This window comes from Seriola aureovittata, chromosome 22 (genome assembly GCF_021018895.1).
Source record: "Seriola aureovittata isolate HTS-2021-v1 ecotype China chromosome 22, ASM2101889v1, whole genome shotgun sequence".
Taxonomy (NCBI): domain Eukaryota; kingdom Metazoa; phylum Chordata; class Actinopteri; order Carangiformes; family Carangidae; genus Seriola; species Seriola aureovittata.
Genome location: NC_079385.1, coordinates 20,419,016 through 20,433,627, shown reverse-complemented (window position 1 = coordinate 20,433,627; position 14,612 = coordinate 20,419,016). Strand labels below are relative to the sequence as shown.

At 43.3% G+C, this 14,612-nt stretch overlaps 2 protein-coding genes and 1 long non-coding RNA gene across 4 annotated transcripts in view; 2 read left to right on the top strand and 1 right to left on the bottom strand.

Annotated features, from left to right (window-relative positions):
- The window catches only part of LOC130163747 (receptor-type tyrosine-protein phosphatase R-like), a 34,668-nt gene extending 27,109 nt beyond the window's left edge, over window positions 1-7,559 (bottom strand). The window contains exons 1-2 of the mRNA XM_056368106.1: window positions 7,133-7,559; window positions 1,696-1,997 (exon numbers count right to left, since the gene is read on the bottom strand). Of these exons, the coding sequence (XP_056224081.1) occupies window positions 1,696-1,997; window positions 7,133-7,178 (348 nt within the window). The 5' untranslated portion in view covers window positions 7,179-7,559. The remainder of the gene's footprint in view (window positions 1-1,695; window positions 1,998-7,132) is intronic.
- Window positions 2,007-6,286, top strand: LOC130163748 (uncharacterized). Its single transcript, XR_008826517.1, has 3 exons — window positions 2,007-2,116; window positions 2,301-2,384; window positions 6,151-6,286. It is a non-coding gene; the product is annotated as an uncharacterized LOC130163748 (long non-coding RNA).
- A 512-nt stretch (window positions 7,560-8,071) lies between the features above and the next one.
- Window positions 8,072-13,503, top strand: LOC130163424 (uncharacterized). Of its 2 annotated transcripts, none has more exons than XM_056367617.1 (9): window positions 8,072-8,880; window positions 10,524-10,601; window positions 10,725-10,856; window positions 11,348-11,437; window positions 11,561-11,656; window positions 11,756-11,875; window positions 12,135-12,182; window positions 12,393-12,476; window positions 12,640-13,503. In XM_056367617.1, the coding sequence occupies exons 1-9, from the start codon at window positions 8,806-8,808 to the stop codon at window positions 12,778-12,780; spliced, it is 864 nt and encodes a 287-aa protein (XP_056223592.1). In that variant the 5' UTR covers window positions 8,072-8,805; the 3' UTR covers window positions 12,781-13,503. The 2 variants fall into 2 exon arrangements, with proteins under 2 accessions (XP_056223592.1, XP_056223593.1); XM_056367618.1 differs by having other exon boundaries at window positions 12,393-12,523; window positions 12,640-12,769.
- The last annotated feature ends 1,109 nt before the right edge of the window (window positions 13,504-14,612 follow it).

Here is a 14,612-nt window from a genome sequence, read left to right as displayed (position 1 = left end):
TCTCTCTCTCTCTCTGTCTCTCTCTCCCTCTCTCTCTCTCTCTCTCTCTCTCTCCCTCTCTCTCTGTTTCTCTCTCTCTCTCTCTCTCTGTTTCTCTCTCTCTCTCTCCCTCTCTCCCTCTCTCTCCCTCTCTCATTAACAACCAGTCCATACCTGTGTCTGTCTGTCTCTGTCTCAATGTCACTCTGAAGGTCGCTGCTGTTTATCTATGAGTTATGTAACTACCCATTGTGTAGGTAAGTGGGTCTCACACACACACACACACACACACGCTCATGATTAGTGTTTCCATGGCAACAGAGAGCACAGCATCTCTCCTCGAGCGCTGTAGATAGAGGAGTCTGCAGCTCCTTGTCCATCACTCACTGACGGTCTGTTTGCTCTGACCTCTGACCTCTTCGGTTTTAGTCGCCTTTGACCTCTGAGAGGAAGGAGACGACCCTCGTTGATCAAACGATCGTATTAATGAGCCTCAGGAGGAGCCGCAGCGGCGTTCACTCACACCGGCTAACACACATATCTCATCTGCAACTGCAGGGATTCAGCTGGTCGTCAAACTGAGGCTGAGAGCGTCAGGCGTTACAGGAGTCCTGTGTCTCTGATGATGATGATGATGAAGCAAACATAAAGATGTGAACCAGCTGCTGCATCAGAAAACACAGAGTCATCCTAACAGACTTCATATTGGACTCCATCTCCTTGACAACACTGAAATGAGACACACATCGTTGCTGAGTCTCAATTCACACACCTTCATACTCACACTTGTTATTTCAAGCGTTTTCACGTTGACAAGCGCAGCAACATGCAGCGTACACAAGTGTACAAGTATCTGGATGACGCCTCAAAACCAAGCGCTGAAAACTGAAGCCGACACTGAAGAACCAGAAGCTGCAGTTCCTCTAACGACCACTAGAGTCTGGCTCCAACAGTGAGTCAGTCCCCATAGACTCCCATGTTAAAATGTCCAACTTTACAGCAGAAATAAACATGTTTACAGCCTGGTACAAAAACAACAACAAAAGCTAATTTCCTCCTTCATGACACCTGTTTATATAACTCACCTGTTTACATTTTATTAAGGACTAAAGTTATGGAGGATTGAGGGCGTGGCCTCTTTGAGTGACAGGTGTGTGAGCATATGGTTGCTACAAACCGGCATGCACCAAAGTCTTGGCTCCACACATGCCCCTCCTCTTTGACCATTTTTGGATTAGATGGGAGTTAGGGGAGGAGTCAGGAACTGCCAAGATGGCAACAGTGGAGCAGCTCACTCTAAGCTTCAGAAACCTTTCTGCACGTGTGTGAAATGTGAGTGTAAAATGATGGACACTTCTCACCATCAAGGGGTCGCCATCTTGGCTACGTAGCAGAAGGGGAGGGGCCATCGATGTATTTTTTAAACTTGTGAAAATAACTTGTGAGTGCAGATGAGTCGGTACCATGCGGTGGAAAACACCGTAACGTCACAGTCCTGATAAGTTCAGGTGATTCTCATCAACGCGGCTGTGTCTTCACAATAAAACTACATTTCCCAACTGCACAGGAAATAGAGCGTTTCATATTCCTGGTTCATCACAAATAAACAGAAGCTCAGTCCACATCAGTGACAACATTTACAAGACGACAACATCACAATCCCGCCACACTCCCACTTCCCTTCTTTCTCACCCAATCAGGAAGCAGATTACTCACCACGGTAACCAGATGCCGCGCAGATACGGCGGCGTGCTCCGGCTGCAACTCGTGATGCGGCCGCGCCAGCAGATTGAGGGTGCGCTGCCCGCCAGCCTCCTGACGAAACCGAGACTCGGAGGGGGCGCCCGGCATCCGCGGCCGGTGGTGATGATGATGAAGATGGTGGCGGTGGTGGTGGTTTTGGGAGGCGTCCACATCGTGCTGCTGGTTCAAGTCGTGCTGAGGGTGCAGAGGTGGGCGGAGGTGACTGGAGCGACGAGAAGGGAAGAGACGAAGCTCGTGATCGCCAGAGGACGATTCTGAAGGAGGAAGAAGAGGAAGATGATGTCAAACATGGAGGAAATATGTTTGTGTTTTTCACAGCTGGGACGATAAAACTTTGATTCACGACTTGAAATTCGTTGTAATTTCTGAAAAAGTGAGTTTGTTATAAACATTTCAAACATTTCATGATTCCAGCTTCGATTTTCTGCTTTTGCTTTAAATCATTTTTAATAATGTTGAAGTTTTGATGCTGGTTGGACAAAACAAACATTGTGAAGGTGCTGCTTTGACTTCTGGGTAATTGTGACGGCAATTCTCATGTTTTTCTGTCTTTTTAGAAACAAAGCAATCAACTACCTAATCAATAAGATAGGAGAAGATGAAACCATAATCTGGAGTCTCTGGAGCTCCAGTAACAACAGGTCAGTGAGCCAATCAGAAGAGAGGATGCTCTGAACCTCTCTTCTGATGGTGGGTCCAGGTGGGCGGGGCTTGGTGACTGCTTTGTTGTGACATCACAAAGTTCCAGAAGTCCTGACGGCTGGTTTTAAGGCTCAGTTTCTGAATACAGGCTGTGTGCATTTCTCTGTGGACTGAGGCTTTGATACTTTCACAGTATTAATATAGAAGCTAGAGCTGATCTATAATCACACTACACATGGACACAGACCTTTACACTGGAGGAGCTTTAAGTATTTTGACTTTTAATACCTAAAGTACATTTTCCTGATTCCTTAAACACTTTTACTTGAGGATCATTTTCAATTCAGGACTCTTATTTGGTTTGATTGGTATTAGTACTTTTATTTGAGTAAAGATGAGTAGATGAGTGTTTCTTGCACCCCTGCACATTTACTGTTGCATTTTGGTCTTTTAAAGGCAAAAAAAAAAAAGGCGCCATCCTTCACACACTTCAGATATCAGGTACCGAGGAGGGATTCATCAAACGATCAGTTTTTAAAGACTCGAGAGAGAAGAAAACATTTCATTCTTTTGTCTAATTGCACATTCAGCAGCAGAGCGAGAGAGAGAGAGAGAGAGAGAGAGAGAGATGAGAGCAGGAGATCCCATCTGTCTGTCGCAGCATCTCTGCTCAGGACTCAGGCTTTCATCAGTCTGCAGGCGGGCCGAGAGGAAACCCCTGACTGAACCCAGCCAACCGTGACGGATGTGAACGCTGCATAATTCATTCTCAGTCTTTATTTATCCTGCGAGAAGAAGAAAAAAAAAATAAAAAACCTACTGAGTGAATCAGGTTTTTTTTTTTCTTCCCCTCCCGGCAGCATCCTGCGCTTCACATTTACAGCTACAGGAAGAACGGTGAGGACCTGAAAGAAAACAGAGACCAGAACCTTCCAGAGCTGGACCTGATCCCGGTGTGCTGGGTTCACAGGTGTAACAGATATATCTGCTCACACCTACACTGTAATATGTTAATGTGACTACAAATGACTATACACCGACTATTCTTGAGGTCCGATAAAATATTTATGCAGATTGAAACGATGCTGGGAGTTTCGGTCCGACCTCCACGACCCCGTCAGCTGACGGACCGCCTGTCCGTTTGTTTTGGCAGGAGATTCGCTGAGAGGAAGCCAGGGAGAGAAATATGTGACAGCGTCCTCCGACTTGTGTCTACCAGCCCGTCTGGCTGCTGAAATCAGGACTATTTTTCTTGGCTGCAGCTTCGCCAAAAACCATAAATGTGGAGAGAAATCATGAATCTTTTCCTCCCATTTCAGTTTGTTCTTTAAACAACATCCTGAATGTTACTGAACCTGAAGGTTTTACGTTACGGCTGCAACTTTTAGTTATTTCAACTTTGTTTCGGAGAAATCATGCTGCGTTCGTCGTTTTTGCCGAATTGGGTCCCATGGGCGTTGTTGCCATGGAGACACCAGTGAGGGGCGCAAACCAAACGGGTGAATTCAAAACTCAAAAGCTGTGTCCCAATTCAGGGGCCGCATCCTTCAGAGGCTGCAACTAAAGACAGATTACATCGCAGCGGCGAGACTGGGCCGAACCTTTTCAGAAGCTGCTTCGAATGCGGTCGAGAAATGCGTCCTTCGTTTCCAGGGCAACGAAGGTTCCACCTGTTGGTCGAACATATCCCAAGATTCACTGCGCGCCGGTAACGAAAGCCGACAACACTGACAGAAAGCCTGAGGATTACACTGTTGAATGTAAGTATTGGGTTTCAGCTCAGTTCAACGGTGTTAAGACCAACGGCCAAAAAAAACTCAAGTTTAAGTGGGAAGAAAAGTCACGTGTTGTCAAGGTTGCTAGGCGACAGGAGCCGCGCTTCGCAACGCAATGGTAAGGGCGGGAACAGCTGGTGACGCAAAGCGAAATTCCTTCGCAGACCAGACCGTCTCATTTCGGTTTGTTCGGCCTCAGTGGTTTACAAAGGGCCACGCCTTCGTACGCCGCGTCCTCCGAAAGACCAACGACACGGCTAAAAACTGTTGTTGCTGTGAAAAAACGGACCCAGAATTTTCCAATGAACTGATTTAAGGTGCAGGTTTGGTTTTCAGTTTTCTCCAGACGATTTTAAGCTCGTTGATTGAACGCTTCTTGCCGAAATGCATCTTGGGAGTTGTAGTTAACTCTTTCCCCAGCGGATTTTATGAACACATGCTTGTAAACTTTTTTCCATCAAAGAACCAGATATTTTCTAACAATGATTCAATTTCCTGTGAGGAAATGAATGAACGGCGTTTTAACCTCCAGAACCAGGAGGCCTCATTTCAAAACTCTACTGTGGTCCTTTATTTTGAAAAGGCAGAATATACAGAATAAGCATGTGAGCTTCCTGTTTATGAAAGAGTATCTTTGGTTGGTGTTTCTCAACAGTAAATGTCTGAATCATATTCCACTAACAGGAAACATCAGGTTAAACCCTGAAGGAGTCCTGAGAGATGTGGCTGTGGAGCTGACACAGCTTCTCTCCGTCTCTGGCATCTTTTCTCCCTAGCGACAGCGTCCTGGTTGCTATGCACGACACTGAGCTGAGCCGTGCCCTGATTGGACAGGGGCTGTCAGCCAATCACAGGACAGAGTTAGAGAGGGGCTGACAGGTAGCTCTGTGGGGAGACAGACAACACACTCCCCCAACACACACACTAGAAAATGACTCTGTCTGTCTCTGTGTGAGTATCATTAAAATGAATAAATCAACAATCTCTCAATATTTTGTTCCAGTTAAAGAAATAGTGATGAACAAAACGCTGCAGGTATTTTCTGAAATCCATCAAAAGTGATCAATGCAGAAAAACGTTCCCTTTGAGTTTTTTAAGGATATAATAATATAACACATTCATGAATGAGTAAAATACTTAAAGCTCCTCCAGTGTAAAGGTGTGTGTCCATGTGTAGTGTGATTATAGATCAGCTCTAGCTTCTATATTAATACTGTGAAAGTATCAAAGCCTCAGTCCACAGAGAAATGCACACAGCCTGTATTCAGAAACTGAGCCTTAAAACCAGCCGTCAGGACTTCTGGAACTTTGTGATGTCACAACAAAGCAGTCACCAAGCCCCGCCCACCTGGACCCACCATCCAAACCTTGCAGGATTTGGTTTCTCTGAGTGTTTTTACATGAAATCTGCTTTATTTTTATTGGATCACTCAGAAAACAGTGAGCCAATCAGAAGAGAGGCTCAGAGCCACAAATGTTGTGATTATTTATCATTTCACTTTTTTCCATTTTCAGCCTCTCAGATATTTTATGCTTTTTTCTGAGTTTTAAATGTTGGACCAAAGACTTGACCTTGAACTGGAAGAGATTGATGGATATGATTTTCTGACATTTTACAGACTCAACGATTAATCAAGAGAGTAATCAGCAGATTAATTGATAAAGATGTTTAGTTGCAGCTTGAAATGAACGTGTATTTATCACCTGCGTTTTGCAGTCATGTCATGGTATTCTACATCTGTCCTTTATGCTGCGTTCACAACATGTGGGAGTTCTCGGTTTCTGATTTCTCATAACTGCTGACGTCAACATTCAAGTCTTAATAACACCTGGAAAACAGATGTTTAAATAATTAAACATTTGGATGCAGAACTATTTACGTCTGAAGACTTGCAAGTCATAAGTCTGGAGCTGCAACGATTAGTAGATTAATCAATTTGTTGTCTGACAGAAAATTGATTCCCTTTGATTTACTTTTTATTGTTTTCAGGTCGTCCCTCTGTCCGTCTCGTCCTCGTGGACACGATGTCTCAGTAACACCTTGACGGAACTTCTTCAAATTTGGCACAAACATTCACTCGGACTCGAGACTGAACTGATTAGATTTTGGTGGTCAAAGGTCAAAGGTCAAGGTCAGTGTGGCCTCACAAAACACTCTTTAGCCGTTACAGACTGACAGATCTGTGAACTGAATCTCTTTGGGTTTGTCGGACTAAACAAGACATTTGTAATTTTTCACTATTTTCTGACAAACAATTAATCAGAGAAAATACAACATGTGTTTTAAACCGTCAGTATATTCACTGTGACTTCAGGGCTGTTCAATGTCAGAGAATGCTGAAGGTTTTAATCTGCTTTCTGACGGGAGGTTGCAGCTAAAATCAAATATTTCCTGTTAACGGTTTTAAAATCTTGGCCGTTAAACCTCATCAGTGTAAAAATAACTCCTCTTACCTCAGATAAAAAAAAACCCTAAAATGATCTGGCTCCAGTCTAAAGGTTCAAGGTCTCTCATCATTTTACACGTTTCAGAGTAAATTCCTTCACAGCATCGTCATGAACGTTCGTCCTAAACAAATCTGACATATTCTGTAGCATTTCTCTGCAGGATTTCACCCTCCTTTCTCCTTTAATGAAAAATGACCATCTGATAATTGCTGTTATGTTCCTGTCACATCCTTGTGGAAGGTTTGAGCCTCTGACCTGAGGATTTTAATGTGAAATATCCTGCAAAAATCAACTGATTTCATGGCTGCAACGAATATGAATTAAGGTTAATCAGACACTGATGTGAAGGATGAATTCCCAGCAGAAGGCACAGAGGTTATTCTGCTCATGAATCTTATCTGAGCAGCACCAGAGGAGCCGCTGGTTTCACTATTAACACAACAACAGGATGATCCATCGGCTTCAGCTCCATGTCCCTGCTGCTGTTGGTGGTCTGAGGCAGCAGACAGACAACAGACGCTTACCTGTGATCAGCAGCTGTGTCCATGTCAGACACAGGAACAGAAACATGGTGACCAATCCTCCTCTTCCTCCTCTTCCTCCCTCTGCGGCTCAGGCCGAGGTAAATCAGCACTTATCCGTTGTGGTGAAGCATAAAGGGAAAGAGCCGGTGTGTTTCTCCGCACATCTATCTGAGGGTCCGCAGCGTGCAGAGGGAGGGAGGGAGGGAGGGAGGGAGGAGACGCTGCCGGAGATCCAGAGATCCGCTCCAACACCGGGGTCCCCCTCCCTGCGACGCTGCTTCCCCGCCCTGAGGTGTCCTACAGCGGCCTGACTGAAGCAGGAAGAGCCGCTCTGCAGCAGCAGCAGCTCCGGGGACGAGCAGAGCTCTTTTCCATCTGAGGTTCAGAGACGACGGAGAGGCGCGTGTGGAGAGGAGGTCCAGGTGGAGGCTGATGATGATGATGATGATGATGAAGAGAGGAAGGGGAGGAGAAAAGGCGTGGTGGAGGAAGAGGAGGATTTACGTTAACGTTTATATTAAAAACGACTTTTAGTGACGTTTTGTTTCATTTTAATTAAAGTGTTTTTTTTTAATGAGCATTAATTAATTTAAATTAATTTAATATATTAATTTAATATTAATATTTGTTCACATAATTAATAATTACACTCACTGCACAATAGTTCATGAATTAAACCGCGTTAATCATATTAATGAATATTAATAATTCCCAGTTCAGGGTTTTTGCTAAGAAACATGCTAATTAGCTGATATGATGCGTTCAAGTCATATCTGAAACCATACTTTTGAGCATCTGAGCGGGAAAAAAAGCCTTCAAAACTAAAACAATAAATTCAGATAATTTTATAGAAGCTTTACATCATTTGTTTAGATCTAGTTTCACATTAAATCCAACAAATATGTAACACACACAAAAATTTAGCAAATTTAGGGCAGTTTATCTGGTGATTAGAAGGTTCAAGTGCCGTTTTTCCAATTCTACCAAAGTTCAGTGAATGCAGCATCACTTCCATGCTTATCCAAGCACAGTGAAAGGATCAGGATCACGATTATTGTGGCCGAATGAATTCATGATAACGATACTATCGCGATATGGAAAAAAATTTAATTAAATCAAAAACTTAAATTACATAAAAAATAAAATAAAATTCAGTCAAATTAATTTTTCAACTTTGAGTGTAGGGACGTGGAGAGTCTGTTACAACTGTACAAAAGAGAATAATTTATATTTAATGGGGAGTGAAAAGGGAACAAGATGAACTGATAAAAGATCTACAAGGTCGAACATCTGATATTATCTCGTGTGTATTATTAATACAATATCAATATTTCATTTTTTAAATATCAGATATTGTCAATATGGTGAATTATTCAGTAATTTTAGCTCTTAAAGCTTCTATAAATTAAAGAACAGGAAACAATCCGTCTGTAAAGAGTAGAAGAAGAAACTGATCTAACACTGGAAATAAAAAGAGTAAAGTCTGCTGACGACTCGACAACCTGAGACTCATTTTAAAAGAGGAGTTTAATGTTCTGAGACTGAACTTCTCTGTATGTGAATCTTCAGGAGCGTCGTTCACCTCCCATCTGTAACAGGAAGTCCTTCCCTTCTCCTGACTCTTCATTTCACTTTCATCTCATTTCAGACGACTCACACCAACATCTGTGAACATGTGTTTCTGCAGCAGGAGAAGCATCATGACTTGGGTGGGACATCTCTTCGTCATCATCAGCATCTTCATCGTGGTGAGTAACTGGATTTTAAAACATAAGAAAAGACTCTTTTTGACTGATGAAGCTACAGAAGATGTAAAGTGCGCAGAGGAGAACAGTCATGATGACACATGAGGATTTGCAGAGACAGACGGAGCATGAGCGACCTCTGCTGGTCAAACAGATCAGGTGCATTCATGAATCAGGATCAAACTCTGTATTTCTCTGAACTTGAATTTTGTTTATGAAAAAATGGCCTTAATGATATTTTCAGTTTGATTGTTTTTGTTCCACTAAAAGTCAAAAACCTTAAAATATTCAGTTTACTGTAATTTATGAGAAAGAAAAGTGACATTTAAGAAGCTGGAACCAGAAAGAATTTGGTTTTGTTTGATTAAAAGGCTTAAATTTGTTGCAGCTCTGATCATCAATTAATCGTACGAGTATTAAATACAAAGTTTATAGCAAAAAAAAAGAAGAATACCCATCACACATAAATATTTGCCAAATCATGAAAACCCAAAATCAACAAATGTGTGTTGGTCCGTCTCTTTACACTTTCTGATTCTTTACTCCAGTGGTTCCCAACCTGTGACCCAGGGCCCAGTGGGCGGCCGTGAAGGTACTGAAAGGGGGCCGACAAATAATTTGCAAAACTGAACTATTTGGTGAAAATATGTAACTATAAAGAAAATGATATGTATAAATTATTTATTATACTAAATAAAAAGAATGTTTTAAAATGAAATGACATTTAAAAAGCTCCTTTTCACTCGTTGTCATTAAAATAAAAAGTGCTGAGAAGCATTATTTGGGCTCCCTGGGGTCGGATGTGGGCCGCCAACATTATTGAGACTTTCAGGTTGGAAAAGGTGGAGAACCACTGATCTCCTCCACCTCTGATCCAGAGAACTAACCCTGAACTGACGTGTCGTCGTTGAGCTAAAACCCGCCGATAAAACCCTGGTGTCAGCACAGCAGCGTCTGCGGCGCTGGACCGGATCCAGTGGAGGTCTGGCCAGAACTCGCACAGGTCTGATTATTGGGAATCTCGCTGACTTCTGGCAGCAGCGAGCCAACCTTTCAGCAGACAGGCTTTCAGACCGTCTGGGCCTGTGGCTTTGTTTCACTGTAAAAAGATTTGTGCTGTGAAAGCTGCGGAGTATTATTTCAGCAGGAAGGCCCTGAAGGCGTGGCGGAGCTTCTCTGAGTCACACTGGGATCGAGAGCATCTAGCTTCTGAAATATTTATTACATTTTATGAGACAAGGAAATCCTAGTGCCGCTGCTAATACGATCATGAGAGCTCAGATCAACATTAATAAAAACTTCTGTGAGCGTCGGCAGCCACAACCAGACCATACATCCAGTTTCCAGTTCATCATGAACAGTCTCTAATGTAATGACTCTAATAAATCACAGCTTAGTGGAATTTAAGATGTAGTTGTTGAGACGTGGCGTGAGTGATGGGTGAAGGACATCACTAAAGCTTCAGTGCAGCAGGACGCTTGGTGTAAGTGTCTGTTTAATAAGTGCAAGTAGATTATAAAAGGAAGTGGATAGTAAGTGCCAGATTTGCGACCTTAGAGGACGATCTAACACGCTACGCTGTGATTGGACGGTCACCTGCTGCATCAATCACAGACCCTGACTCGTGCTCTCATCTCACGTTTCAGATTACCGCCACGCTCTGCCTGCTCCTCTCTCAGGGTCTGCCGTCTCCAGCCGCAGATTGTTTACATCGAGGCGTTGATGTAAGCCAACGCCGGGCGCACACACACACACACACACACACACACACACACACACACACACATACACACACACAACTGTTAATTACACAGCACTAATCAACCAATCAACTCTCTGTCGTCCAGGTTGAGGTTGAGAAAACCAACCGCACCGTCCTGCACATCATGGAGAGCGATGTGGTTACCATGGGGATCGTGGTGATCGGCATCCTGGGAGTCTATGGAGGCCTGAAGAGGAACCTGGTGGCTCTGATTGTGGTGAGTGGAGACACCGACACTTCAGTGATGCCGTCCACTGAAAACCTACAAACCTCCACTCTCTCTAAGAGAAGAAGTCCAACAGAACCAAGAACCAAAAAAGGTTCAAACCCAGAATGTTCCTGCTGCGAGGCGACAGAGCTGACCACTTTACCACCGTGCCGTCTTTCTCTCTATTACTAAACTAAAATTAAATAAAATGACCACAATCAACATCCGCAACAAACTGACGGTCCGGCCAAAACTCAGACCGACCCACCAACGGTTGTCGGATCGGGTCGGAACAGAAATAAAGCCAGGACGAGCAGACCTTTCACGAAAACAACAGGAAGACTGAGTCCAGGTCCCTGCCCCCTCTTTATAGGTCTCCTCTCAACCAGACCAGATCCACCTGAGTCGAGGGTCGTTCACACATCAGAACCAGCAGGGGGCGATGATGTAACGTCAGCTTTGAGAAACTGAGGTGGTTCTGTGTTTGTCTTCCTCTGTAGTTCCTGGGCTGTACTGTAGGTTCGCTGACTGTGGGTTGGCTGATGGTGAGAGATGTCGGCGGAGTCCCTGCTGCTACAGTCCGTCCACAGGTAAGAACCCTGAATCTTTACTCCAGACAAGAGAAGACTCTGACTGATCATTAAATCAAACGCCAACTCCTCCAAATAATCATTACCTGCTGCACAAGTGTCTTTCACCTGATTTGTTTATAGTTGGAGAGCATGACGGAGGAATGGTGGCGTTCTCGTCTGCCACTGGATCAGGCCTCAGACGACATCAAGAACTGGGTTGAAGGTCTGCAGTCGATAGTAAGAACCACACACGAGACCGAAACCAGAGTCCGCTGTGGGGGCGTCATGCACGCTGCAGTCTGTAGGGGGCACTAGCTCTTCTTCTCTTGTGTTTAGCTTGGCTGCTGCGGGATTTTCAGCTACAAAGACTGGGAGGACAAAATCCCTGACTCCTGTCTGTGCATCCAGGAGGAGAAGGAAGGGGTGGAGGGCTTGTGTCAGACCGTCAACTACAGCGTGAGTAACACACAGCTGACATTTATCAATACTGCTGCTGGAAACTGAACAATAACTGTTTCTATACCGTTCTATGAGAAATACCACAGGTCTGCACACAGGTCATTTACTACTAGACAACCTAACCTAAACCTAAACTTTAAACCTGGACTGGACAAAATATACTCACATCGTAAAAAACTTTTCTCAATGTCAAGGGTCTGAAGCTTAAAGACAGAAGTGTGTGACCACCAAGGTTTCTCTTGGTTTTCTCTTTCAGAACTTTCTGTTGAACCTTTTCTGGCAAAAGAAGTCCGTCTTCTCAAAGGTCAGTGGACAACAGTTCACTTTGCCTCATGTGTTATTCAATTTTAATCGATCAATTTAGACCTTCACCCATCAGCCCGGAGGCAGAGGCACGTCTCATAACGTTAACAGATAAAAACCAAAACCACCTGTGTGGACGGACACCACCACCACAGGTACATTTAAGGGGGAAAGTATATTTTCCTGTAATTTCTCTGTCCTCTATCTTCAGCCCTGCTTCCCCATCATCATGATCTCCATCAGAACAGACACTGACATCGCACAGCGCGTACACTTCCTTCTCGTGGTCCTGATGGTGAGTTGAAGGTTTTTAATGTGAAGACAGGGCCTGAGCGCAGCACGGTCAGTCACTCTGTAAATAATTGTCTTATCTTGATTTAAATTAACAGTAACAGACAGATAGAAATGTATCCCGACACAGAATCGCTAAGAAGCTCTGAACTGTTTCCGTGCTGCAGCTGCTGGCAGCGGTGCTGTCTTTACCGATGATCTACCAGATGATCAAAGCCGCCAAGAGGCCGAGCGCGCCGCTGTCTGTGACGGTGACGTTCACCGACCACCCGCCTGCCTACCATCAGCTGTACAACCTGCCTGATTAGGGAGCGATCACTTTCACAACAAAAGCGTGATGCATGATTTGTTTGACCTTGATGTGGAAGCCAAGCTCGGGGAACACCAGCAGGACCCTCGAGTACGATACAGGTGTAGGTTGTCAAGGACAACACGCTTGTTACCATAATATATAGAGCATCATGTTATAAGCCCTTCCTATAAACAAACTATCATTACTGATGACACAACATTACTTTTGCTAAGCTAACATTAACTACTAAATTGGCATCAGTTGCCATGGCAACAGTAAGCATTCATATTGCAGACTGAGGGAATGAAAGCAGGGTGCTGGACTTTATACATGAGACTGAAAAATTGTTTTATTTTTATGACTTCTTAGCTAGCTGGTTTAGCTTATCTTAGCTTAGCCTTTGTAAACCTGTGATATAAATCTGCTTGAAAAATACAAGTTTGTGAATGTGAAAGAAAATGTGCTTGTTACTTGTTACTGTGTGAATCAAAACGGAACCAGTGAAGCCTCATAATCTCCTGGTAAAATGACATTTTATATTATTAGTTTGGGTGAAAAACTCGGTTCTATCTCCTCATACATGAAGCCTCGCGCTCGAGGAGCGGAGAGAGGAAGGAGCTCGTTACTATCATCCACTTTCATCAAGGTGCGCCGCTCAAAGCAAAACAAAAGCGCGGGCTGATGACGCAGACCCTCTCGTATCTAGGTAACGCAGTTACTCTTAAAGGCACATTTCACAATTGTGACTGTTACAACACACACACACACACACACACACACACATATATATATACAAACATATGCTTAGAATATAAAATACAATCACGGTTTCCCTCACACTGATATTTAGTTTGTGTTTGTTATTTTACATTCCGGCCAGTAGATGTCGCTCTGTTCACATGAAGCATCAAGAAATCATCGTTTTCTCCACTTTGCTCTGAGAGTAAATTTTAAAGCCTTACCTCCGGCATCGGGCAGTTTATTTCTTTGAAGGATGTTAAAGGCAGTTTCAGGTAGTTTGGACTCAGAACCAGGAAGGGGCTCACTGCGGCCATACTGCTGTTTGTCTTCCGTATATAAAGCAGAGTTGTTGAGCTTTCGGTCCAATGCAGCTGTGCACGGAGTTTAAGTTACTAATAAATGATCATCACAACGTTCATAAACATACAGTTCATTCATTTAAAAGCTATTTTAACTAAATGAAAGGCTGTAAATGTGACATGTTATTCATGTGCCTCTATCATCTTCCCATGGTCCCTGCCAGAACAATATATAATCAGACTATATTATTTCTGTATTATCAGTTTGATGTTGCAGCTTGTGAATTCCCCCCCTGGATCAGAAGTCTTATCTTAACCTATAATAATAAATCATAATTAAGGTAATGATTATATTTTGTATTATACGTGTGAATTTGCAAATTAGAAATTAAAGTTATCAATCAAAGAAATGGATCATCTACAGTACATACAGTTCCCAGATCCCACCACTAGATGGCAGCAGAGTGTAGATGATCTCAATACTCCTTTCTAGAGTCTCATCAGATTTACATGAAGGTCAGTCTCACATTAGATGTAGATGTTTATTTGTGTTAATTAATTAGATATATTTATTAATTTATTTATTGATTCAGTGACAGAATCAATCGATAAATGAATAAATCTTGTGTTAATGTGAGACGATGATGTAAACCTGGAAAAATGTTGAAAATGTGACACTGTCCTTCATCCTCCTCCTCTGCCTCATCTTCCTCATGACACACACACACACACACACACACACACACACTCACACAGAGGCGAGGCGATGGCTGCAGCTTTGAAGGGGAGCTTTGTAGAGAGATAAACG